The sequence below is a fragment of the Lacerta agilis genome, chromosome 7 (genome assembly GCF_009819535.1).
Source record: "Lacerta agilis isolate rLacAgi1 chromosome 7, rLacAgi1.pri, whole genome shotgun sequence".
Classification (NCBI taxonomy): Eukaryota; Metazoa; Chordata; class Lepidosauria; order Squamata; family Lacertidae; genus Lacerta; species Lacerta agilis.
Genome location: NC_046318.1, coordinates 24578464 through 24604375, shown reverse-complemented (window position 1 = coordinate 24604375; position 25912 = coordinate 24578464). Strand labels below are relative to the sequence as shown.

General features: G+C 43.9%; 1 protein-coding gene across 1 annotated transcript; it reads left to right on the top strand.

The window, feature by feature from the left end:
- The first annotated feature begins 1605 nt into the window (after positions 1-1605).
- TXNDC5 (thioredoxin domain containing 5) lies at positions 1606-25746 on the top strand. Its single transcript, XM_033154535.1, has 10 exons — positions 1606-1836; positions 5678-5827; positions 8412-8517; positions 9451-9547; positions 11336-11451; positions 16256-16342; positions 17614-17757; positions 18747-18829; positions 23389-23518; positions 25355-25746. The coding sequence occupies exons 1-10, from the start codon at positions 1631-1633 to the stop codon at positions 25475-25477; spliced, it is 1242 nt and encodes a 413-aa protein (XP_033010426.1). The 5' UTR covers positions 1606-1630; the 3' UTR covers positions 25478-25746.
- Positions 25747-25912: the final 166 nt, after the last annotated feature.

Genomic DNA, 25912 nt, shown 5'->3' with positions numbered 1-25912 from the left:
ATTATCTCTCTGGAGAGACCAGCATTTCAGTCAAAGGACAGCTGTCAAAATAAAAACACTCTACTATATTTGGGAGACTAGAAGAATCTGTGTCCTTTTGAAGACTGTGAATTGTAGGACAAATAGCAAATTCTCAATTGAAATCGTTCATTCAATTGGCTTGCTATACGTCAGCTGTCTAACAAATGTTACATTAACATTGGCAGTACAGTCCGTTCTTAACCTGAAACTGTTCTTAACCTGAAACTGTTCTTAACCTGCGGTACCACTTTAGCTAATGGTACCTCCCGCTGCCACTGCACAATTTCTGTTCTCATCCTGAAGCAAAGTTCTTAACCCAAGGTACTATTTCTGGGTTAGCGGAGTCTGTAACCTGAAGCATCTGTAACCCGAGGTACCACTGTATTTGTTAAAGAGTGTGTGTGTGTGTGTGTGTGTGTGTGTCAAAGTTAGGCCTGTGGCAAATAGCGGTTTCCTTGATTCAACTTACTGGTATATTTCTCTTACAAAGTCAGCTCTGGTTACAGGTTTTGCCTATCTATTTTATCCTTAGCTATAAAACAGGCTAGATGAGTGTCATGAAAGCCCAGCTCAGCTTTTAGGTAGGATAGACAGGAACACAAATCCCTGTGTCCACTTTCTAATTTGCCCTAAACTTACATTCTACATATGGCACTCCCCAAATTTATATCTTTGTTAACATAGTGATTAGCTGTACAAAACCTTTACGACATGGTTAGGGCCTCTTGTGTCATCAGGCTAGGAATGGAAGAATAATACAAGAGCAAAACTTTGTAAATTGTCTTAAAAACGTTAAGAGCCCTGCTGGATCAAAGGGCCATCTATTCCAACGTCCTGTTCTCATGGTAGTCAACCAGATGTCTGTGGGAATTCTGCTAGCGATTTAACTCTCTGCGTGTGAATCCCAGAGGCACGTGGCTCAGGTTCAGCTCTGCTTACAATACTGGATGCGAGTGGTTAGGTTCTTCGGCGTTGAAGAAAGCGCACACCTTGCAACAATTGCAATCCTGTGACCGATTATGCGGGGCAGGGCTTACCTGCGCGCTCAAACACACCCTTCAATATTTTATTCAAGTTGGCTCCTATGCCTGGGAACAACCCACCTCCCCTCAAACTACTCCGTGCGGTCGAGGCATGTCTAGAATTGCGTTGTAAATATGCACCCCTAGTTCGTTAAGAGCGCCATTCCTCGTTAGAGACCTCAGAGCGGGATGCGCACGTGCTTAAGGCGACCAAGCTACGCGCGCTGCCCAACAGCAGTGGCCCTGAGAGGGGGGTCCCCTCCTCGAGTCCCTGAACCGCTTCTCTTTCGAAACTTAACGGGCAGCTTCCTCACACAGGCGCAGCTTTGCGCCGAGCCGCGAGGGGAAAAGAAGAGCGCCTCAGCGTCGCCGGCCTTTCCTTCCCGGCCCCTCCCCGTCGCCCTTTGACTCCTGCGAGGGAGGCGGGGCGGGGGCTGAGGAGACGCCGCCCTCGCATCGGGAGCAGCAGCAGCAGCAGCAGCAGGCGGGGTTGGCCGGGAGGGGAGACGTGGCCCGGGCCGGCTTTCTTTCTTCCTTCTTTCCTCGCTCTTTCTTTCTCTCTCTCTCTCTCCGTTTGCGCCGCCGCCATGGCCGCCTCCTCCTCCCACCACCACTCCACGGCCTGCCTGGCCCTGCTGCTCGGCTGCCTCTCCTTAGGCGCGGGCCCCGCTCGGGCCGAGGAGACGGGGGCGGGCGGCGAGGCGGACCCCCACGCGCGGCACCTCTACAGCGTCGAGATGCTGCGCCATGGCGCCCAGAGCGCGCCGCATTTCGTCATGTTCTTCGCCCCGTGGTGAGCGGCGGCCTGGGGAAAGGGGAAAGGGGGTGGGCGCGCGCCGAGGTCTGCTCCTCCCGCCGACGTGGCGGGCCGGAGGGCGTCTGGGGAGGGGGGTCCAGCAGGCTGTGGTGGGGAGGCGGAGGCTCCTCCTCTATCCTCCACCCGCTGCCTCCACAAATGCGCACACGCGTCCAAAGGGGTTGTTTAAAAAGTCTTCACGAAGGCTTGGGTATTTGTGGAGAAGTTGGCGGGATCTCGCAGCCGCAGCCCCCTTTTTGGGAACAGCTGCATCTTCCTGCACGGCAGCGGGTTGGACTAGATGACCCCCGGGCACACCTTCCAACTCTACAGTCCTATGATTCTGTTAATTTAGCTGTGCTGCCTCTGCGCCCAAACTATTATTATTCCTGGGTGCGGTTGGGGAGAGAGCAGGTGCTTTATCGCCTCAGGGGCAGAAAACCCGCAAGGAGGTTTTCTTTCCCTGCAGAAGTAGCTCCTGCAGCCTGCCCCCACTTGTGACTTTTACCCTCCGTCCCCAGAGAGAGTTTAATGGCATTACCGTAAGCCACCCTTCACCCATGGGACCGGGCAGGGTATAAATACTAGCCATGATGGTACCTGCACTGTCTTGAGGCAGTGTACCTCTGAAAGCTGGTAGTTGATGTGGATGGGCAGGTCAGGAGAGGGCTATCGGCGCTCAGGTCTTGCTTTTGGGCTTCCCACGAGCATCTGGTTGGTAAGAAGAACAGGATGTTGGGACGAGGGGGGCGGGGCGCCTAGGTTGCTAAATGAAAAAGTTCATGGGGGAAAGTTATGTCGGATCGATTGGTGGCAGTAATACCCGAAGTAGCTCATCACGTGCATTTTAAGTGCAGGTGTGTTCATGCAATGGCCACCACAGAAGTCAGGTAACTGCGCACACAAATGAGCTATGCATGTGAGCAGTGTACATTCTGGAGTGGAGGCACGCAGAAGATTGCAGAGACAACTTCTGTGATTAAAAAAATCCTGCAACTTCAAGATTGCAGATTTGTTCACACATTGCTAGCCTACAGAAAGGTTTAGTAGTTTGCCTACCAGTACATCATTATTATTATTATTATTATTATTATTATTATTATTTTAAAAGGCTTTGCTGTTTTTCAAGTGTCTTCAAAAAGAAACTGAAAAAATATGTATCTCGCCTAACATTAAATAGAGAGTAAAGGGAAAACTAATGGAGGGAAGTATTTGTGCCTTTTTAAAAAACTTAGATATACTTTTTTTGTTCAGATTTTCATAGGCATAAAAGGACCCATAGAAAAATCATTTCCATTGTTGCAGACAAGTCTGCCATTGCTGGAGCCCATTCACAGGTCATAACTGACCAGACAAAGCAAAAAATACCACCCCCCAAGTGGAATCTAAACAAAACAGCAGGACATATCAGTAGCATGTTAACCTCTTTCCTCTCTCCTCCCCTCCTTTAATTTGAGCCTAGGTTTACTAGAACTCGGGCCATAGCTTGTTTTACTGTCAGGTCTCAGACCACTTCTGTCATTAATAAAATGCCATTTTTTTACTCACTAAAAATTCATAAGCACTGTTGCATAGTCCTCAAATAAAGCCCATGCAAAAGTGGTTTCCAGGCTATTTTCTCTTAAGGCAGCTGAAGCTTCTGCAGTAAATGCAAACAGCTAATTAATAATTCACATCTTTCCTAGGTCCGTGCCTCAGGGCAAAGAAAAAGGTGAATAGAAGGAGCTCCTTCTGAGACAGAGTCTATATGCACAGATAATCTTGCTCTGAGATGTTAATATAGGAAGTGTTGATCTGTGCAGAGCTCTTGGCAAGGCAAAGCAGGAGACTTCTGGCATCACCCAACCATCTTAATAATTGAAAAGTGTTCAATCAGCACTGAACTGACTTTGAAAATTTATTTTTAAAGGGGTAGACTCCTAGTAGGAATTGTGCTGCAAATCAGGAGCTGAGTCACCACTTGGGTTATGTGGGGGGGGGGGCAATTTCAAGTACCTAGCAATGGCCTGGTCAGGTTGCCCCCTTTAACTCCAATGGTATCTCTGGTCTTCTGCGTGCCCCCACTTCCAATGTGAATTTATAGCTAGAAAGGTAAATGGGGAAAACTCCTAACATGAAACATTAGCACATGGTGAGTTAAATAATCCAGAGGTTTTCAATTCCTCTTTCTGAAATACAAATAGGTGTCTTCTGTGGGTGTCTTCATATATACAGCTCATTGTTATAAAGGCAGAACCTGAGCATTTCTTCTGCCATGAGGTGTGCAATCTGGGTTTCCCCACCATCATAGGGAAAAGTCCCTTTTAACATGGGAAACCAGGGAGTTGTTTGACTCCCAAATCCTATCAGCCTTGTGGTAGCCAGAGGGACACTTGATGGTGTCGGAGTGGAATCTCCCTATGTGTGCAACGGAGTTGTAACATTTGCAAATACCGGTAGTCATTATGTGACATACATACTCACCCACCCACCCCAATCATTGAGTTCATGGTCTTCTCTGTTTTTCTAAGATGCTTCTGGGAACACAGAGAATTAACATTGAGATTCTCATGTGGCACATGGTGAATATTTGTGATTATTGCTACTGGGAGAAAGCTAGCTTGCTATTTCTGGGCTGTGACCATAATTAATCAATTCATTCAAGCTAGCTTGCTAGAGGGTAAATCATAATGTGAGCTTTGGCCTTTGCAAAATTGCTCTGAATGGGACAAAGGGACCCTGGGAAATTGAATGAGTGGACCATGCATCTCTCTAATGCACAATACAGCAATGCCAGACTTGTGTGGTCTTGCAACAAACAGTGTGGAAGTAAAACAGGCCACCTGTAAATAAAGGGATGATTTCTGCACACTTGGGGGAAGTCTTTGAAAATGGATACAGTACTACTTTGTAAAATAAAAAGAAATGTTAGGAAGCCCTAAAGCAGCTCAATTTTGACTTCTAGGACCTGTGGAATGTTGACAGGATCAGTTTAAAAAATAGAAGAAAATGGAGGGAGATGGAATTGGTCTGCTTGAGCTTTTAACCACTTGCAGATATCCTGAATTAGGGTCAGGGTGACACATATTGTGAGGTTAAAGAAAAGTGCCTTTCCCACACTACATTGGGAGGTTTTACAAAGTATACCTGATGCTTCTTGTCCAGTGATGGTCTTGATTGAACTTCACATCAACTTGATGATTCGGTTTTCTGCAACAGTCACACTGTTTGCTGTTGTAATGCAATCTTCTTATTCAAAGCAGCATTAATATGTTTGGGATCCAAAGAGCTGCTTTAGACACACACTTTGAACAACTAACTCTAATGTCAGAACAAATGCTTAAAACTATTGAGTGTCAAAAGTAATAATATTAAGTGTTTGACACACATTAGTTTCTAGATACAGTGGTTTCAGACTTTGCACATTTTGGGAGTCCTTTCCATATCAAGTTGTGTGCAGGAAAACTGCTGTCTCATAATTCCTGCAAGACGCTGAGGTTTCTGGGATGTTCTAGGCTTTATACTCATTTCACATCACTGTTAACTCACGTGAACTGAGATTGCATCCAGTACACTCCCATGGTGGCACCCCATCAGTAACAGGAGATGAGAAATCTTTTAGAGAATCTTCCCGGCCATTATTGAAGCTACCGATAAGCTTCCAAGGAATCTCAGTGTTTCCCCAGAACACAGTTTGAAAAAACATCAACTGAAACATGAAATCGGACCAAAGCCCAGCTCCCGGGCTTCTGTTAAGACGATAAGTGTGGTTGGAAATGGAGATTCTAAACCATATGCGGATGATCTCAGTAATCCCTGTAACCAAGGAAAATTAATTCATTAATCTTTTTTACCCCAGGTGTGGGCACTGCCAGCGCCTGCAACCAACATGGAACGATCTTGCAGACAAGTACAACAGCATGGAAGACCCACAAGTCTATGTTGTCAAAGTGGACTGCACTGCGGATACGCCACTGTGTTCCGAGTATAGTGTCAGAGGATACCCGACGTACGTTTAAAGGAACAATGCATCTGTTAATTGTTCTGCGTATCTCCCTTAGGCCCATGCCAGCATGAGGGGGGCAGAGTTGCTTTTGAGTGCTTATAGCGTAGCATTGTGGTGAAATGCTAAATGTCAGCAGGCTCGTCTTTTTTGCCAAGTGCATGGAATATATTGCGTATTATACATTAGATTCTGTTTTGTACCTGGGAAGGACCAGAATCCTCTTTTTCCCTGTTTTGTGAACAGACCTTCTACCTAGCAGCACACCATGTAGCAACCACATAGTGATTGGTTTTTTTTTAAGCCCTCTTAATGTTGTTTCTTTATTTTCTTAAATTAATATCCTGCCTTTGTTCTGTTATGGAACTCAAGGCAGCATTTATGAGGTTCTTGGGAAATTTCCCATCTAGGAACTTAGACTAGGTGATAAATCAATATATTGTCCAAAACTGGTTTGATGTCCATATCGTGACATCGGTTTCATAATTTTTGACCCTGGCAATATATCTTGAATCGTGATGTGTGTGTCTGTGTGCTATGCAAAAATCACAATGTGGGGAACACTGTGAAGTCAGCCAGTGCTTCTCTCGATTCCTGCAGTCCTTGTTAACTCTGCCAGCTCAGCTCTCACCTGCCTCACTCAGGGGACAGCGAACCGCAAGAGCAGGCAATGGCAAAAATACATGATGCAGGAAAAACCTTGAAGCCAGCCAATACCTTTACTAGGCACTGCCCAGACCTGCTTAGCTTCAGCATGGTTGGTGGGCTTATTTGCCATTGAACTGTACCATGGGATTATGTATTCTGAAGCGATGCATAATTGCACAAGGAAATAAAAGCAATGGGCTGTATTCAGCTAGCTTCTGCTCAGAGCAGACCCATTGAAATTAATAAACCTACAGTAAGTTAGCAATGCTCATTAACCTCAGTGGATCTACACTGAGCAGTACTAGCGCTGAAAAACTTCCAATATTAGATGCGCTTTCTGTTTCCTCCTTGCTCCTCTCGGGTTTTAGTGAAAAGTGCAGTGAGCACACCCATATGTTTGCCTGTACATGGACAAGAGGAACAGCTGTGCAAATGTGCCAAGGTGATGCAAAAGCTTTATAGCTAACAGAAGGTGGTTGAATTGCTCCGGTAGGTTGGGGTAAGAGGACCACACCTCATCTGGTATAGTAATTACTGAGCATTTCCTTCTCCAAAGCCCGTGTTCGTTTGCTAAACCAGGAAGAACCTAATTGACGACACCCTGGAAGCTCCACTGCCAGCTTCTTGGCAAGGGTAGCCTGTTAGATGATTCTGCAGATATAGCCTCTCTTTGAGGAGCTCTTCCCTGTTGTGGGGGCGTATATACCCACAGCCTGGGCAGGCTGAACTTGCTTGCATGAGGTCGGCAATTTCTTGATTTCATACTTGCTGTGAATTATCCAACGCTTTATTGGCAAATGGCAGGTAAACCAGGACTCCTCACTTGACGTGTTTGGGCAGATAGTGATGAGGCCTCTGGCCTAAGTTTCTTAACATTTTATTCAATTAAGATTTCTTAATATGCTGATATAAAATGTTTCATAAGACAGGTGTAACATTCAGCAGTAGTCACAATGGGCTCTTTACTTTTTAGTGTGAGAACGTAGCCTTGCAGTTGGGCTTGTAATACATATCTTGCAAGTTTAAACATGTGATTGGCTCTGTCCCTTTATGTATCAGGCTTGCTGTCCTCAAATATATACATGTGTGTGTGTAAGTGTAAGCAGAGTTTATATTTGTAAACGCAGGTGGCGCTATGGTCTGAACCACTGAGCCTCTTGGGCTTGCAGATCAGAAGGTCAGCAGTTCAAATCCCTGCGATGGGGTGAGCTCCCGCTGATCTGTCCCAGCTCCTGCCAACCTAGCAGTAGATAAATAGGTACCGCTCCGGCGGGAAGGTAAACGGTGTTTCCGTGCGCTGCTCTGGTTCACCAGAAATGGCTTAGTCATGCTGGCCACATGACCCAGAAAAACTGTCTGCGGACAAACGCCGGCTCCCTCGGCCTGTAAAGCAAGATGAGCGCTGCAACCCCAGAGTCGTCCACAACTGGACTTAACTGTCAGGGGTCCTTTACCTTTTTTTGCCTTTGACATTACTAAGAAAAAGCAACACGAGCAATTTTAAAGCAGTTGCAGAACTGCTCCATGAATTATTTGGGTGGAGGTGCAAATATGCTAGTGACGTCACAGGTGCTAATCTATAGACCCCATTTCCCCCCCAACTTTCCCCCCAGCATTGCAAATAGTTTGTTTTGGGTACAGAAAGTGGTACTGTTTCGTTTTCATGGCAGTGAAAGGGCATTCAAACTATCTCCGTCACAGTTAGATTTGAAGCTGTCTTCAGTTTTTTAAGTCTTTTTGAAAGTTTGCAGAGAAATTGTGACCTTGGAAAGCCTAATGCCATGCTACTGAAATCAACACAACTGAAACATTAGGATTAAAGAGACCACCCTGAGGAAGGTTCTTTGAGCTGGGACATGACGGGAAAAGTACAGTCGTTTTCAGTGCGTTTCAACATCGCATGACCTTAAAAACATTTGCATTTGTTGTCTTGCATTTGCAGCCTGAAACTGCTTAGACCAGGCCAAGAAGCTGCAAAATACCAGGGACCTAGAGACTTTCAGTCGCTGGAGAACTGGATGCTGAAGACACTAAAAGAAGAACCTGTTGTAAGTGATCAAAGAGTCCTTCCTTCTTTCAGGAGACACAAAATAAAATGCCGTTCAAATTGTTTTTTGTTTGTTTTTAAAATTGTGCAGATACAGCATATCAGTTATTGAATTATAAGGGGAGCCCATAGAAGGCCAGGACGCCATACATTTTGCATGCCTCCTTAGATAATGGGTTAGAAAACAAAGAGAAACGCGATGTGGCTAAAATCGGACAAGATGAGAGCCTGGGGCCTTGTGCTTTCCTACCTCTTCCTCTAATAATTTGAGCTGGGCAGTAATGAACAGCTATCATTAATGTCCTTGTTTTTAAGGACCAATGCCGTTCACATTGAAGGGAAACGGTAGCTGAATGTGGGCATTATTATGTTTTTATCCTTCATTCCTACACTGAACCAAATGCAAGCTCTCCTGGTTATGTGTGGGCTAAGGAAGTAAACTGGTTGAACTTAAGCATTGCGCGCGCACACACACACACCCTGCACCCTTGCAACATGCCCTCGGTGCCGCTGCTGCTTCTGCTGCCAGCATTGCTTTGTTTTTTCTTGAAAGTTGGCTGCTTCTCATTTGTTGCTCTAGGAAAATAAAATTTATTGATCTGCAGACATAACATACATTATATACGTGTGTGTGTGTGTGTGTGTGTGTGTGTGTGTGTGTGTTTACCTTTGGAGGAAGATAATTCCATGCAAGAAGTAGTTAACATTTGGATGAATGGCATGAGTTGTGTTACGAATGTGTATACAGCACGTTAGCTTATAGGTGTATGCTTTTATCTGAAAATGCGAACCAGTGTTGTCATGTTTGCAGTTGTGAGTATAACCACGGATTTATTCTTGCGGTTTCATTATGCATGCAGCTACCGTATATAACCAGCTGTGTCTGTCTTGAGATACAATAGCGTTGTTAATGTAATTTTCCTTTGTATGATAGGAGAAAGATTCTGAACCAGAGTCTCCCAAAGACCCGGAATCGAAGCAGGGTCTATATGAGCTCACATCAGCTAATTTCAAAACACATGTTGCAGAAGGTAACTTGATAGTTATTGCTGCAAATCCTTCCTTTTTAAAAAAAAAAAAATGCTCTTTATATTTAATAAATGTATGTAACAGTGGTACAGTGTCCCATAATGAATAGGCTATCTAGTGAATCTGTGTAGCAGAAGTGAGATTTCATCTTGAGAGTTCCTGGGTCACAGCTCAAGCATTGCAAACTAATGACACTTGCCATGTTTTGAATGTTCATATCCCAACTTTATAAGCCGAGTCACAAATCATCCTCATGCCCTCTGCATGTAGCCACTACAACTCCTCCTTTCACGTAGGCAACGAAGGACAGCTCAATTGGTAGAGCATGAGATTCTTAATCTTGGGGCCGTGTGTTTGATCCCCACATTGGACAAAAAAATCCCTGCATTGCAGGGGGGGTTGGACTAGAGGACCCTTGTAGTCCCTTCCTACTTTACAATTCTGTGTTTCTATGAAATCAGGAAGGTTTTAGTTAATGGTTTCAGAGCAAGCCTGAAACCATGGTTTGAAGTTGGCATCATGCCCTGCATTGTTCCAAAGCCATTAACCATAGTTCCCCAGTTCAGACACAACTGAAGACTTCCTGACTTGTTCACTGGTTTGTGTGAAGGGGAGAGCGAGGAGGCTGTGAGCACCCAGGTCCTCGTTGCAAGCTGTCTATAGGCATCTGGTTGGCCTCTGTAAGAAAATAATGCTGGACTAGATGGGTCTTTGGGCTGATCCAGCAGGGCTCTTTTTGTTTCCTTATGGAGGCAGAAGGCCTACTTTAAGCTTACTAAGATGAACTGTAATCCTCAAAATCCGGCTGTTAACCTATTGTCACCCAGGACCTGACGCTTGGCAACATACTTCCAGGGCAGGTGGAGATTGCTCTGAGCCTTCTTCAGTCCCAGTGAGACCGGAGGTTTAAGGAAAGGCATTTTCCCATCCTTGTTGTTCTGGCACTTCCAACAAACTTTCTCCACTGAGAACTCCAAAAGGCCATCAGTTGCTGATAACCTTTCACCTGCTGATAACCTTGAGGCTTGCAAGACTCAGAGGAGATGGCGTTTTAGAGGAAACATTTTGGGATCAAGATGCTTTAGTAGCCTTGTGGCGCGGGTGGCGCAGTGTCTAAACCACTGAGCCTCTTGGGCTTGCCGGTCGGAAGGTCGGCAGTTCGAATTCCATTGGGCTGTCCCAGCTCCTGCCAACCTAGCAGTTCAAAAGCACGCCAGTGCAAGTAGATAAATAGGTAGCACTGCGGCGGGAAGGTAAATAGTGTTTCCGTGCACTCTAGCTTCTGTCATGGTGTTCCATTGCATCAGAAGCGGTTTAGTCCTGCTGGCCACATGACCCGGAAAGCTGTCTGTGGACAAACGCCAGCTCCCTTGGCCTGAAAGTGAGATGAGCACCACAACCCCATAGTCACCTTTGACTGGACTTAACCATCCAGGGGTCCTTTACCTTTTACCTTTAGTAGCCTTGTGTAAAAAAAGAAAAGTGCTGCATAAAGTTTTTGGGGGTTGGGGAAGAAGGTCAGGCAAGGTTACCTCGCTTATCTTACCAAGATTTCTAAGTGGCTATGCTAGGGGGCGTATGGAGCAAGTGACTGGGAGCTACAGGTGGGAACGAACCCCCTGTTTTACACAGGGGATCCCCGCCTCTTGAGAATGGAAAGCCAGTCATGGCAAAGGGTAGCAGTACACCTTCCAGTGTTGTTTGTCTGCATAAAGACAGACACTTAATCACTGCTGGAATGAGTGAACTGAGCCCTGTTTATTTACGTACGCCTTGTTGTTGTTTTTTAGGCAATCACTTTATCAAATTCTTTGCCCCCTGGTGTGGCCACTGCAAGGCCCTGGCGCCAACCTGGGAGCAGTTGGCCCAGCACCTTGAAAATTCGGGGACTGCCAAGATCGGCAAGGTAGGCTTCGTTTACAAGGTCTTAAACTGAACATTATGTACTTCGACAGTAACATTTATGATGGGAGAATGCTGTTTTGCTCCATTAGCCCGCAATTAACTTCATTTAACCTGCGGTATAATACTCCTGGCAGTCCATTTGCACATCTCGGTTTTTTTAATAAAAAAATTCTGCTGCCTTGCTTGTTTTGCTGGAACCTGCCCACAAAATATTTATCTTACCTGTGTGTATGTCACAGGGCAGCTTATTTACTCATTTAAAACCTTTGCACCTGGCCTTTCCACATTTAAAAATAATAACATAAAAATAAAAATCAGGACAGTTAACAGCAAAATCAAACAAATTATCTGTTACAGAAACAGTAAGTAGCAAACTGCTTATTACATTCTTACTCTTGGTGGGCAAGTGATTGAGTGGTTAATAGGAATATAGCCATACCAGGGCCTTGTTATTTTAAAGAAGGAAAAGGCAGGGTCCCTACAGCTTACTTTTATGATGATGGAGCCCTTCTTTCCATCTTCAGGCAGATGTGTGTGGGTGTTGGAACAACTTCAGCTAACTATAAAAACAGGAGTGTAGTCATATTGTTAGCTTTCTGGTGGAAAAGATTGCTCTCCCAGCCTGAAATGTTCAACTGGGTGCACGGTTAATAGTTTAGACGAAATAACGTATTCGGGGTCTTTTGGGAGACAAACTACACATGACATTAGAAGGAAAGTCTGATACTTATTTTGTGGTGGTGGTGGTGTTGTTGTTTTTTAAAAAAACCATTAAATCAATATTTTCATTTTGTTTTTCTAAACCAAGAGCACGTTTGGAAGGAGGCAAATAAATGCTTGTTGAAACCAACGCAGACAAGTGTTCTGCCTGCCTTCAAAAATATTGAGTTGGATCCACACCAAGCCTGTTACACTTTAAACCCACTGAAATCAATTGGATCTAAACTTGCCAAAACTAACTGTCCTCATTGATTTCAATGGAGCTACAAAGCGTAATGGATTTCTGATGTAATCCCAACCCCGTTTACCTGGGAATAGGCCCCATTTAATTCCATTGGACTTACTTCTGGGTAAACATGGCTAGGATTGTGCTGTTAGTCTGGATCCAGGCCATTGTGCAAAGCATTTGCAATTTTGCTTTTCAAAGATGTTTGGACTGCTGTTCTCTGACATCTCCATTTCCCCACCCCTTATTTCACACTTGTTAGCTGGTAGTGTTGCTCTCAGTGCTGGCCCTACTGCACATTGTCCTCAACATCCTAATTTAGCTTAAGTTCTTTGTTGGTTTGCCTTGATTATCATTCTCATTTACTTTTCTGCAGCTATCTAATAAGCCACACTACTTGATTTCTTCCTCTGAATTTTCTCTCTCTCTTCTAGTCTCTCCAGTTGACTGCTGCCTTGGGTGCTCTTCCTTAAGTCATTCACTAGCCTTTTCTCACTCCTCCCACCTTGAAGGTTGTAGTGGCAAGTCATCTGTTCTCATCTTCTTGCTTGCTCCAGATTCTTTATTTCCCCTCTTCTAATTATTTCTCTTGTTTCCAACATAAGAGCCTGCTGGATCAGGTCAAGGGCCCATTTAGTCCAGAATCCTGTTCTTATAATTGTAAACCAGATGCTTGTGCGAAACCCACAAGCAGAATTTGAGCACAAGAGTTTCCAGCAACAGAGGCAGAGCATCACCATCATTAGTAGCCTTTGATATCCTCCCTGAATTTGCCTAATCCATCTAGGTTGGTGGCCACCACTGCCTCCTTTGGGAGTGAGTTCCATAGTTTAACGGTTTGCTCCGAAAGTGTGTGTTCTTTTCACTGCTCCTTTTAATTTGTGGGTTGCTGTGATTTGTCGCCATCCTGTTCATCCATGTCTTGACTTTTGAGTACTGGCTTACTTTCCTCCTTTCTTCCCTTCCAGTTCTTATTCCTGTTGGTTTCACTTTACAGATTAACCCTCATTCTGATAAATTTGTGCTCGGCATTTTCTCTGTCTTCAAGATTCTCTCATTCTGCCACTCTCACTTCTCGCATCTCCCATCCATTCTGCTGTCTAATCATTCCCTACAAATGGCTAATGAAAGCAACACTACCCATGCACAGCTTTTGATGAGAAGAGGCAGGTAAACAAGGGGTTTAAATAAATACATAAACTACCCTGCAATGTCCCCAGGTTTTTTGCAGAAGTACCCAAAAAATGGTGGAGAAAAACCCTAAGAGGGGACTAACAGCTTGTATTTGTCGCTTAGTAGGCAACAAATGCTAACTGAATGCTGGGAGAAAACTGAGTGAGACGAGGGAGCAGAGTGGAAGAGGGCCTGGCTGACTGAATGGAGCAGTGAACAGGAGCTTTTCTTGCTGTAACGTTTACCCCATGCACCTTAGCCTTCCTTCTCTTCCTTCTCATGCTCCTTTTGCTTCTGGGTCAGAGCTCCTGGATACCCCTGGACCAAATTTGACTTAATTCTAATTTAATGCTTTCATCTTACCCTTCTGCTTTCCAAGCTTACTTCTTTCACTTTCTTCAGTCTTCAACTTCTCCATCCTTAGCATGGGTTCGCTACTTCATGCACATTATCCTTCTCCTCTGCTGTCCCTTCATCAGTTTCTTGTAATAATTTTGTCCAATAGTTTATCGATTTCTGCTCTTCATTCTTCATTACGCTCTAGTTCTGGCTTTATTCTTCATTATTATTATCATCACTATTTATTACCCATCTTCTCAGCTTTCATTTCCTGGTGTTGCTTTTCTTCTTCCTTCAGTCCTTTTGACCCAGTACCCCCTCTTCCTTCTTTCCTTCCTTTTTTCCATAACAAATACTCAATCTGTTCTTTCCTCTCTAATTCTATTTATATGATCTGAAGAGAAATCAGAGTATTGTATAAATCTTGTTCTATTTTCAGCCTTTACCTTTCTTCTCACCATTCTCTGTTGTGCTTTAAACTTGCTATGTCTTCTCCCAATGCCCCCAGAGCCTATTTGAGGGCAGGGGAGGAGGGGGGCGCCCAGTTGCACAAGTGCCCTGTTGCTTCTTTGTGCAGGGCTTCCACTGGCAGGGCTTGTTAGGTAAATCCTGCCCTGTGGTTCCCCGTTTTTATTTTAACCCCCCCCTTTACCTCACCACCTTTCCATTTCTATCTTTCTTTTGTTATCCAAACTACTTGAACAACAGCACCCAGGTTTTCTTTACAACAGTTCATTTTCCAGGCTGGTATTCAACATCTGCATTCTATTGAGACCGCCCAATATAAAATCCTCTTGCTCTCATTGATCTTGCCTCACGTTTTGACACAGTTGATCCCTCTCTGCTCCTTAGTCCTCGGTGTTATTTGGAGGTTTGTTGATACTCTCCTTTCTTGGCTCGTCCTTTTAAAGCTTCCTTTAATGGGCACTCTTCCTTCTCTGAACTGGTGTCTGCTGAGCTCATTCCTTAGGTCCCTTTTTTGGACCATTTACTCTTGAAATTCTTTTGTTACACGGTGCTGTCCAACTCTGCCTTTCCCTTCCTTCCTTTCTCGCTGTGTCCCTTTGTCTCTCTTCCCCCTTGCAAAAAAACATATCAAGAGCCTTGCTGGGTCAGCCTGAGTGTTCATTAGCCCAGCAGCCCTGTTTCCAAGGGAGACCAGCCAGATGCCTTCAGGAAACCTAAAGCTGGCCATGAAGGCAAGGGCCCTCCCCTGTTTTGTGCTCCTAGCACCTGCTTTTCAGAGCCAATACTGCCTCTCAACACCAGTCTGCCTAAATGTTTCCAACTGTCTTAACACCACCTTCTACTGGGATGTTGGATCATTATCACAAACACTGTATACAAAGGATGGAATTTGCCGTGTTTCCCCCTTAAATCATCTTTCCCCTTCTCTTTCTCTTTCAGTCAGCAACTTCACTCTTCAGTCTTCTCAGCAAGTTAAGAGGCTGGGCATTGTCTTTGATCCTTCTTTCTCTTGCTTGGCTCACATTACTGCTCTCGCTGAGGTCTGTCAGTTCTCTCTTTTATAATACTTTTTTTTAAAAGCATCTCACACACACACACACACCTTCTGATCAATTGGTTCTGCTTGAGCCCTTATACTCTTCCTTTTACATTGCAAGGGTTATTGTAATGCTTCCCTCACCAATCTCCCAGTCTCTCTACTTAAAACTCTTCTCTCCATTCCCAGCTCTTCTGCTCATTTAACTTTTTGTTTGGTTGTGTTTCAGCCATGTTGCACCTCTGTATATTTCTCTTCTGTATTTTTCTCTTCACTGGCACCGACTGTTGGCCCCATGAGTCTTATTTTGCGTCTCCACATTTCTGCCCCTGCTTTCTCTCTGTTTTCTTCCTGGGTCCTTCTATTCATCGAATCCATTAAGCTGTCCATTCTAGCTGTGCACTTTGTCTCTCTTACAGCTTCTAAGGCATGGAACTCCTTCCCCGTTACGTATATGACCTCATATGTTTTCTTGCATTCCCCTCCAAATTTATTTCCTTGATTGTTCTCATTTTAATTTAATTTAATTAATTATCACTCCTTTTACTTCATTTTAGTTTATAGCATTTTTTCATCTCATCGTCCCAGGTCCCTTCTTCTTTTGTTCCCTGCTGTTTTAGATGCAACCCCATGGGCAGAAAAATGTGCCGTTTTCAATCATGTGTCATGCCCAGTATGTTTAGCTGCTTTATATAAGTAATCATGGCGACACTCTTCAGCAGGTGTGTCTTTTTTTGCACAGCAGCGAGAGTTAAATATTTCAACGCACCTGCTGACAGCTTATACCTTTACTTTGTGAAATTCACAATGGCCTTTTTACTTGATACTTGTGTGATGTTTCAGGTGGATTGCACACAACATAATGAAGTCTGCTCGGAAAACCAAGTGCGCGGTTACCCAACCCTCCTTTGGTTCAGAGGAGGAGAGAAGGTGAGGTTATTATGAAGCTTCTCCCCTTTATTCAGTTTCCTATGTTTATGTGATGCGATCGATTACGTCACTTTCAGGGCTGCCCTGGGATGGACTGTGAAAGCCCGATGGTGTAGTTTGCGAAACTGAATATGTAGCCACAAGTCATAGGAGCTGTGAAATGCCAAGTAGAACAAACATGTCGTTTTATACACATACACACAAATATATAATGCAAACGCACACATATAAAATACCTCCACTTCTGAGCTCCCTTTTTCACAGAGGAGGTGTCAAGCTATCATGGGTGTTGCCTTCGGACAAGGCTGATAAGGAGAACATGCTCCAGTCCTTGTGGATCTTCCTCCTCACCAGGGTGGGGTGGAGTGGGATGATGGAGGGCATTCATGAGGGGAGAGAATAATTACCTTGCTCCCGGAATGTGTGCTTTGGTTTCAGAGCACATGCCTGAATTTCTGGCCCTTCCTGTTCAGTTATTGCTCATTTGAAGGGGTGGCACAAGTTTTAAAAGGAGCTGAAGGCAGAGGGCCTTCTCGGTAGTGGTGCCTGCCCTGTGGAACGCCCTCCTGCCAGATGTCAAGGAGATAAACAACTGTCTGACTTTTAGAAGACACCTAAAAGCAGCCCTGTTTAGGGAAGTTTCTAATTTTTGATGTTTTATCGTGTTTTTAATATTTTGTTGGGAGCCACCCAGAGTGTTTGGGGAAACCCAACCAGATGGGTGGGGTATAAAGAATATTTATTTATTTATTTATTGCAGGGATCGTGCCTTTAGCACTCCCCCAGTAGTTGCACAGCTCCTTTCAAGTTCCCTCATGTTCAGGGCCTCCTGTACTCATGGAAGCTCCTCACACCTTTTAGAATCCTGATAACTCAGGGTTCTAGACAGAGATGTGAAATTTCCAGAAATTTTGAAGTTGCTTTTTCCTCACATGGTTTGTTTGTTTGTTTGTTGTGGGTGGGTAGGTGGAAATTTTTGAAAAAAATAGGGAAAATGCAAAGTTTTATTTTCTTTTTTAAAGGAACTCTTAACTACCTGAAACTCTCACTTTGTTACTCAAAATGCATTAAGATTCGCAAGGATCTCTTTCTTGGCAAAAAAAACACAAAAAAACCTTAAGCTGTGGAATTCAATAAACCAAGCTAATGAATTGGTAGGTTGATAATAAGATATGTAGCAATGAGTGCTTAAACGTGAACATCTTCAAATGGGGATTCAAGAAAGGTTTGCTAAACTAAATAATTCACATGTTGTCACTGTTGTTTTGTAGGTTGACCAATATAAAGGAAAGAGAGATTTGGACTCTTTGAAAGAATATGTAGAATCCCAGCTAAAAGACGCCAAAGAAGCCTCAGGAGATGCTAAACCTACAGAAGCACCATCACCACCTAGAGAAGCAACTCCAGAGGAAGAGGTAAGTCCTAAAATAAATAATACTTCTTAAATGTTCTCCCCAAACTCTAAAAAATTATTCTTGCGACTTTGCTGTCATACCTCCACTGGGGTTCTGGTTTTAACACTTGATCAGAATTTGCAACAAAGCTGTAGTTGCTTTTGAAAAAGTGTGCGTTGACTACTGCCAGGGAGCTGTGCATTCATGTAAACGTGCACAAGCTCACATACATATGTAGCTATACTATGTATATCAGGTTCGTTTCTGGATGAAATGGTTCCTGGCTGCTCATACTTTTTTGTTTAAAGATAATATATGGATAGGTAATAGATGTAGCTAAATAGAGAAGTGTTCACTTCTTATTGGATGGTATATGTTACATTTCCTGTAGCCTCTTTCTCACTTAAGTCACCATCCTTGTGACATCACAGCTTGTTGCCAGGACAGAGGTAGTCATAATCAGATTCTGCCCTGTTTTGGGTTGGCACAGCAAGAAGGCAGGGAACAAATGGAGGGGGACGATGGGACTAAAATAAAACAGGAGGTGCTGAACAAGAAATTCAAATCCAGAAAATTAAAATGATAGTGATGCCCACTTAGGCTGCAGTACTCAAATGAGAGGTTTTTGAGGAGTGCTTCACAGATTGCTTTTAATTCACTCCTCGGTGACTGTAGCTGCATGTGTCTCTATGTGTGCTACCCTTTTCCACTTCCAGTGGCTCTTTTGCCTGATGGTAGATGAACTGCAGGGAAAACAATTGGCCTGGCCCAGCAAGGGTGCTTTGTAGAGGGGGAAGCAACATCGGGATGTATTGAAAAGCTTCATGCATTGGGTGGAGGTTGGGAAATCTCCACACTGTGGCATTTGGCATATGTGTGGCATGGCGTCCTCTATGCACCCCTTTTTCTTAATACAACATCATAGCAGTGGTGAGAGATTTGTATCACTTCCAAGTATGCACTTGGCATGTTCGAAGCCGTTTGACTTTCACCTCCCTTTCGTTTGACAGGGCAAAGTCCTTTCCCTCTCTGAAAAAGACTTTGATAAAGAAGTATCTCAGGGGATCACCTTCATTAAGTTCTACGCTCCATGGTAAGTTTTCTGCATGAAATTAGAAATACTTTATTGTCACTGTACCACGTGTTTACAGTGAGATTAAACGAGCCCCCCTTCCCTCCCCCCACAATCTCTCAGTCCTTGTTACACTCTATGTGCTGTCGTATGACCACCAACCCTGAACATCAGCTGCAATGTTGCTGTCTTCCATTCAGCAGCCTCATGGCCCACAGGTAGAAACTGTTCTTTAACCTGTTGGTGCGGCTTATCATGCTTCTATATCTCCTGCCTGAGGGCAAGAGATTAAAAAGGTGCTGGCCAGGGTGTGAGTCATCCCTGAGAATGTTCCTCGCTCTTCTGAGGCAACAGTCTCCTGCGATGTCGTCTAGTGGACTCAGGGGACAGCCCATGATGCCCTGTGATGTCTTCACCACCCTCTGTAGGGACTTTCTGTCCATGGCTGTCAAACCAGCAAACCACACCATAATACAGTATGAGAGAATACTTTATACTGTGGACCGATAGAAGGAAACCATCAGTTGTTGTGTAACATTGTTCTTTCGCAAGACCCTAAGGAAATGAAGTTTCTGTTGGGCCTTCCTAACCACCTGGGCTGTATTGACCTTCCAAGTCAGGTCTTCACTAAGATGGACTCCCAGGAATTTAAAGGAAGAGACTCTCTCCACACAGCCCCCCCCCCCCCCGGATATACAACGGGGCTAGCTCCTCTCTCTTCCTCCGAAAGTCCAACACCATCTCCTTTGTCTTGCCAATGTTTAGGTGCAGATTGTTCTCTGAGCACCATGTGGATACCTTTTGAACCTCCCCCCTGTACGCAGATTCATCTCTGCCTGTAATTAAACCCATTATGGTGGTGTCATCAGCAGACTTAATAATTGCAGTAGATGGGTCAGATGAAATGCAATCATATGTATACAATGAATACAGGTATGGACTTAGCACGCATCCCTGTGGAGTGCCAGTGCTAAGCTTCAGGGAGGTAGATGTAACAGGCCCAATCATCACTGTTTGTGTCCGATCTCTCAGAAAGTCTTTAATCCAATCACAGATGTTAGAAGAAAGGTCCAGGTCCCTTAACTTTCCGATGAGAATGTCCAGAAGGATGGTATTGAAAGCAGAGTATGAGGATTTTATTGATTACTAGATCAACAAATGAAGTAAATAGATAAATGTTTTCAACAGAGAAAACATTTGGGATTGCAGGCATTTGAACTTTTTGTTTCTGTGCTGTTGCTGCTGCTGTTCTCCCCACTTACTTACAGGTGAAACTTGAAAAATTAGAATATCGTGGAAAGGTTCATTTCTTTCAGTAATTCAACTTAAAAGGTGAAACTAATATATGAGATAGACTCATGACATGCAAAGCGAGTTATGTCAAGCCTTTATTTGTTATAATTGTGAGGATTATGGCGTACAACTGATGAAAACCCCAAAGTTGAAATTGTTAATTTGGGGTTCTCATCAGCTGTACGCCATAATCATCACGATTATAACAAATAAAGGCTTGACATAACTCGCTTTGCATGTCATGAGTCTATCTCATATATTAGTTTCACCTTTTAAGTTGAATTACTGAAAGAAATGAACCTTTCCACGATATTCTAATTTTTCAAGTTTCACCTGTATAAAATGTGAAAATCACTAAAGATCATATTTTTTAAAAAAAAAAATTGCCAAGCAAAAGTTCTGTAAGATTGGTGGTGACTTATTGACAGATATTTATACTCAGCCCACTCTGGGCGGCTTCCAGCAAAATATTAAAATACAATAATTCCTCACATATTAAAAGCTTCCCTAAACAGGGCTGCCTTCAGGTGTTTTCTAAAATTCAGATAGTTGTTTCTTTCTTTGACATCTGGTGGCAGGGCGTTCCACAAGGCAGGCGCCACTACCAAGAAAGCGCTCTGCCTGGTTCCCTGTAACTTCGCTTCTTGCAGTGAGGGAACCGCCAGAAGGCCCTCAGTGCTGGATCTCAGTGTCTGGGCAGAAGGATGGTGGTGGAGACGCTCCTTCAGTACAGTAGTCATTAAGTAATAAATATGGTGTGTGAACTGGCCCAGAGACTGGCTGAAGACCACCTAGTGACTTGATGGCCAAGCATGGATGTGAAAAATTATTTAACTACAGAAGTGGTTCGGTTCTTGATCTCATGCAGTGCTAGCTCCATCATACTGTTCTGTGGTGTCTTTGCTGGCATTCCAGGCTCCTGGAGACTTCCCTCCTCCTCATCCTATGCTATTGCTGATAGTAGGGAAACCTGGAGTTTGGGAAAGTTGTTAGCAATATGACACGTAGGTTGTCCCTATGCAATTCACCCACCAAGCCTGCCACTTAGATGAATGGCATTAGGTGAAACTGGTCTGGTCTTAATTATTTACAGGTGAGAACGATACATGTGAAAGAGAGGAGATACCTGTAGAATCCACTGAGCTCTTCTGCAAATCTTAGAGCAGAGCTGCATTTCCAAAAATAGCTTCCATTCTCTCCTGACTTCATTCTAAAAAGAGCCATGCCACAAGGATGCTAAATATCCAAAAGTGAGGGCTGCGTTAAAGATATTCTAAATGCCACCTGACCAAATCCACTCTTCATTTGGCAACAAGTTGTTTCCATGAAAAGCTTCAGTTCAGGCTAATGTTTACTACACAAATAGCCGGTAGCCTATTCCTGGACAGCTAAATTGTGTACACAATTATAGTTCATTGTATACAAATTGACCTTTTTCTCTTGCATGTCAGCTGTTTTATGTTTGGCTAAGCAACCGCTAGTTCTCTGAGGTCTCCTTTTGCCCTTTACTTTGTTTTAAGTAAATATTAACATTAAGCTGAATGACAAGTAAAAAGCCCTTCTCATCTTAATAGTTTTCAGTACATATGATCAGTAGCCCTCTTAGTACACACCCTGTATATAGTAAGAGACCTTAAAAATGATTCCTTTTGTTTCCCAAGGCAGGGAGCAGGTTTCTAATATTTTTATAAGTAGTGCCTTGAATCAGCTACTGACTGGGAAAGTAGTGCGGAACTTAATGTCACAGCAGTGATAGACCAAAAATTGATTTATGTGCATAGGCTGATTTCAGCTTGAAGGCTGCCAGTTTGCTAACATCTACTTTATAATAACAGGGATAGTATATTCATGCACCGAGTTGGTTTGCAGGTTTATTCCAGTACAGCTTACTGTGGACATGCTGTGGCCACAATTTAGTAAGTGTTTAGACTCTCTGCAGTGGAGCATCAGTGGAGCATCAAAGTGCTTCGCTTGTGACTGGATTGCATGCCATGTTGTTACATAACACAGACGGTGTTCCACGGGAAGCAGATCTGTTTCAAAGCACAGTCCTGCATCTGCCCCTGTGCAAATGTGACTGGAACATTAGATGGGCATTTGGAATGGCAGAAAACATTAACCATCCCAGTACTTGCCTGGTTACTCTGCTGCATCTTAAGAGCAAGCATCTGTTCCTTGCTGGATAGCTTATGGGATGCAGGGAGGAAATGAGCAAACCAGCAAGCCAGCCACTTCCTCATATATAACCTCACAACATTTGGACCCTCTTTGGTTTATGGAGGCAATTTTTAAATTTATGAATATGTTACAACAAGAACGGACCAGCAACAGAGGAATAAATCTTAGGTCTTTCTGGCGAGGTAACTTAAAGAAGAGTTTGGATTAAAGGGTTGGGGCACTAGCTGTGCTAGTGTTGTGACTTTGAACTAGACCTACTTCTAGAATAACAAAGCCACTCCTCCTACTCCTCTAAAAAAACACCACCACCTTTTTTGAGCTAGCGGGAGAAGTGATGGATAGTAGCATATTTTAAATTTTAGCCTCACTGTTGTATAAACAACATGTCAGAGGTGGAAACCTTGCTTTATTGCTTTCAGAGTTTTAGGTAAGCTTGAGGGCTGTGGTGTGAGGACATTTTGCTTCATTGATTTCAGCAAAAACCTACTTAGCAATAGGTGGGGGTTTAGGGCCGTGGCTTCAGAAGCGTTTGTTCAAATGGTACGTTATTTCCTAATTTGATGACTATGAGAAATCATCTCCAACTTCGAGGAAACCTAGGTTGTTAGAGGAGGGCACATTTACATCACAACAGAAAAAGATGAATTTAAATTGGTAGACAAAATTAAGTTTATTGTCCCTTTCACAAAGCACTTGGAGAGCAGTAGAGTCTCATGCTGCTCTTCAAGGAGATCTACACCCTCCTAAGGAACGAGGAGGGCAGGGGCTCTTCCTGACCTTTCGCCTCATCAAATGTGGGACAAAGTGTTATTTGTAATTTTTGGATGAACTAGTGCTGCCTAAGAAGAATGGTTGAAGTAGATACAACTCAGTGTTTTTTGGTGTCGTATGGCTATTGAAAATGATCCAATGTCTCATGCGGTAGGATGGAGTTTTCTTAATTTGTGTTTTTTATTTGAGATTCTGGCTTGAAACGTGTTATTTTGTACTTTAAAAATGTTAATTAAAAGAAACAAACCTTTGTTATATATTGAAATCAATACAGGGACTTTTTATATATTTTCCCCCCAAAAAATGATATATGCTTTCATGCTTATCCCTCCCCCCAGGTGTGGTCATTGTAAAAACCTTGCTCCCACTTGGGAGAATCTCTCAAAAAAGAACTTTCCAGGACCAGTCGATGTCAAGATAGCAGAAGTTGACTGCACCATGGAACGCAATGTCTGCAATAGATTTTCCGTAAGTATGGAAGCTAGGTGACTTTACACTGTGTGCTTAATTGTTGAAATTGCAAGTGCGTGGCTGCTTGTTTTACGGTTAACTCTCCAAAGTAACTAGTGTCTGCTGCAGGGAAGAATGTGTACAGAAGCTTTTCACTATGGGTTGTGTAAAAAGACACGTGCTAAAGCTGAGAAGTTTCTACATAATGTGCCCGTTGTACCTGCTTAACCCCGCGGACTACGTGTGGTCAGATGTGGTTCTGAAACGACAGTTGTACCTCCGGTTGCAGACGGGATCCGTTCCGGAGGTCCGGTCGGATCCCAAGGTTTCCGCAACCCGAGGACCGCTTCTGCGCATGTGGCAAAACCCGGTAAAATACTTCCAGGTTTGCCGCTTTCGCATCCCGAAGTTTACATAACCAGAGGGTTACCTAACCGGAGGTACTACTGTACTGAATTTAGGGTGTGGCTTTTGGGATGCTGTGGGGACACTTTGAAAACGGAGGTGGTAATCTCCAAAAAGCCCCACTGCACATACAGAGTTCTCAGTATAGCCTTGATCATAATGAAGCTCCTTGAATACATTTCATTCTGACCATGCTTGGCCAGAAACCTTTTCCTAATTAAACTACATACTGATGAGGACCACTTTTCTGGCAGGGCTGGGGGAGTTGCATGTGTTCTCTGTATGTTAAAGGTATTTCCTCTCTCATGGCTATCTCCAGCTGTTGTTTAACTTCAACGTAAAGCACCTTGCAATCCAGTTGCATTGCTGAGGGAGGGGGGAAATCAAATCAGTCCTGATGAGAGGTTTGTGGGAAGGGAAGCAGGAAGCAGAAGCCTTCCTGCTGTATGGTGATACCTGCCTCTTCTTGCTGCTTCCCTCCCCCCCCCCCAAATCTCTGACACCTCCACGCAAGAGGAGGGAGGAGATTCTTGGGCCACATGCACACTACACATTTAAACCAGCACTGGCACGGGCCCCAGATTATGGGTGCCCAGCAGCGTCTGGGTCTGGGAGGCCCCCCGCCTCAAGACGCAACTTCAAACGGCCCCATGAGGCCAGGTGCTGAGTACCCATAATAATTTTTTGGTGGGTGCCTGCGCCCCCAGGAGTTGGTGCCAGTGTAAACCAGTATGATAACACTTTAAACCTTAACGGCTTCCCCCAAAGAATTCTGGGAGCTGCACTTTACTGAAGGTGCTGAGAGCTGTTAGGAGATCCCTATTCCCCTCACAGAGCTACAATTCCCAGAGTTGTCTGTGAATAGGGAAGCCGTTAAGGTTTGAAGTGGTATCATAGTGGTTTAAATGTATATATATAGTGTGGCCTTTGGTGAAGCTTGAAAAACAGAAGGAAGAGAATAAAGCCCGGTTTGATACTCCTCCCACCTCCTCAGCAATATGAGCAGTTCTTGAGGTGCTTTAAGCTAAAGTTGGAGAACGTTTGAAGAGAGAGGTTATCTTAATTTACAGAACAATTGGCACAAAGGTACCTTCTACTCAGGAGATTTAAGCAACCCCAACTACTTATTACAGGTCTTGTGCTAATTTGCTCATGTTGTGAATGTAAGGCCACCTGTTGAAACTCCTTTCCCCCCCAGCAGTGGCATCATATATATATAACAGATTGTTTTAAGTTCTCAGCTTTTCTAAAGAGGAAATCTGGAGGGGGTGGGGGAAGCACAGGTTGCCATTTTGATGAGAAGGATGATGTGTGGACACTGCAAAAAAAACCATAAGAGATGCCATGCCCACTATAAACTGGCCATATGGAAGAGCCTTTTACTTTTGAGTCAGTACATACAGGATTGCAGTTGCTTTCTAACCTACAATTTTCGTTCTCTTTTTGAAGGTGCGTGGCTACCCAACACTGATGCTATTCCGTGGTGGGGAAAAAGTCACTGAGCACACTGGAGCCAGAGACCTTGAAACACTGCACAACTTTGTCCTGGGGCAAGCAAAGGATGAACTGTAAAAAAAACAACCATGCCTGTTTGGATACTGCTCCTCGAGCTGTCTGTCCAGTAAACAAGGGAGTTGAATCAAGGTGTGCTGGTACCAGATTTCCAATAGTGGTCATTTGGGAAACTGAATGTACTAAAATGTGGTATCCCTGTGTGTGTTTGTTTCCCCTAAAGCCCTACTGTGCTGAGCTTAAGGAAAGCTTACAACAAGCAATCATAGTTCAGATTGGAAACAGTTTTCATTATTAGTTGTGTTAATGAACTTCCATTTGTCCTGGTAGTCAGTTGCCTTTTTGTATCTAAAGCCAGTAAGGAAAGGTTAAAATTAAGGGGGCCTGGTAGATAATGGCAGTTTACACAAGTTACAAATTTACGACATGCCTGGACCATTGCAAAACTGCGCATTGTAAACCTTATATGTGGCAAATCAGTGCTTTTTAAATGTC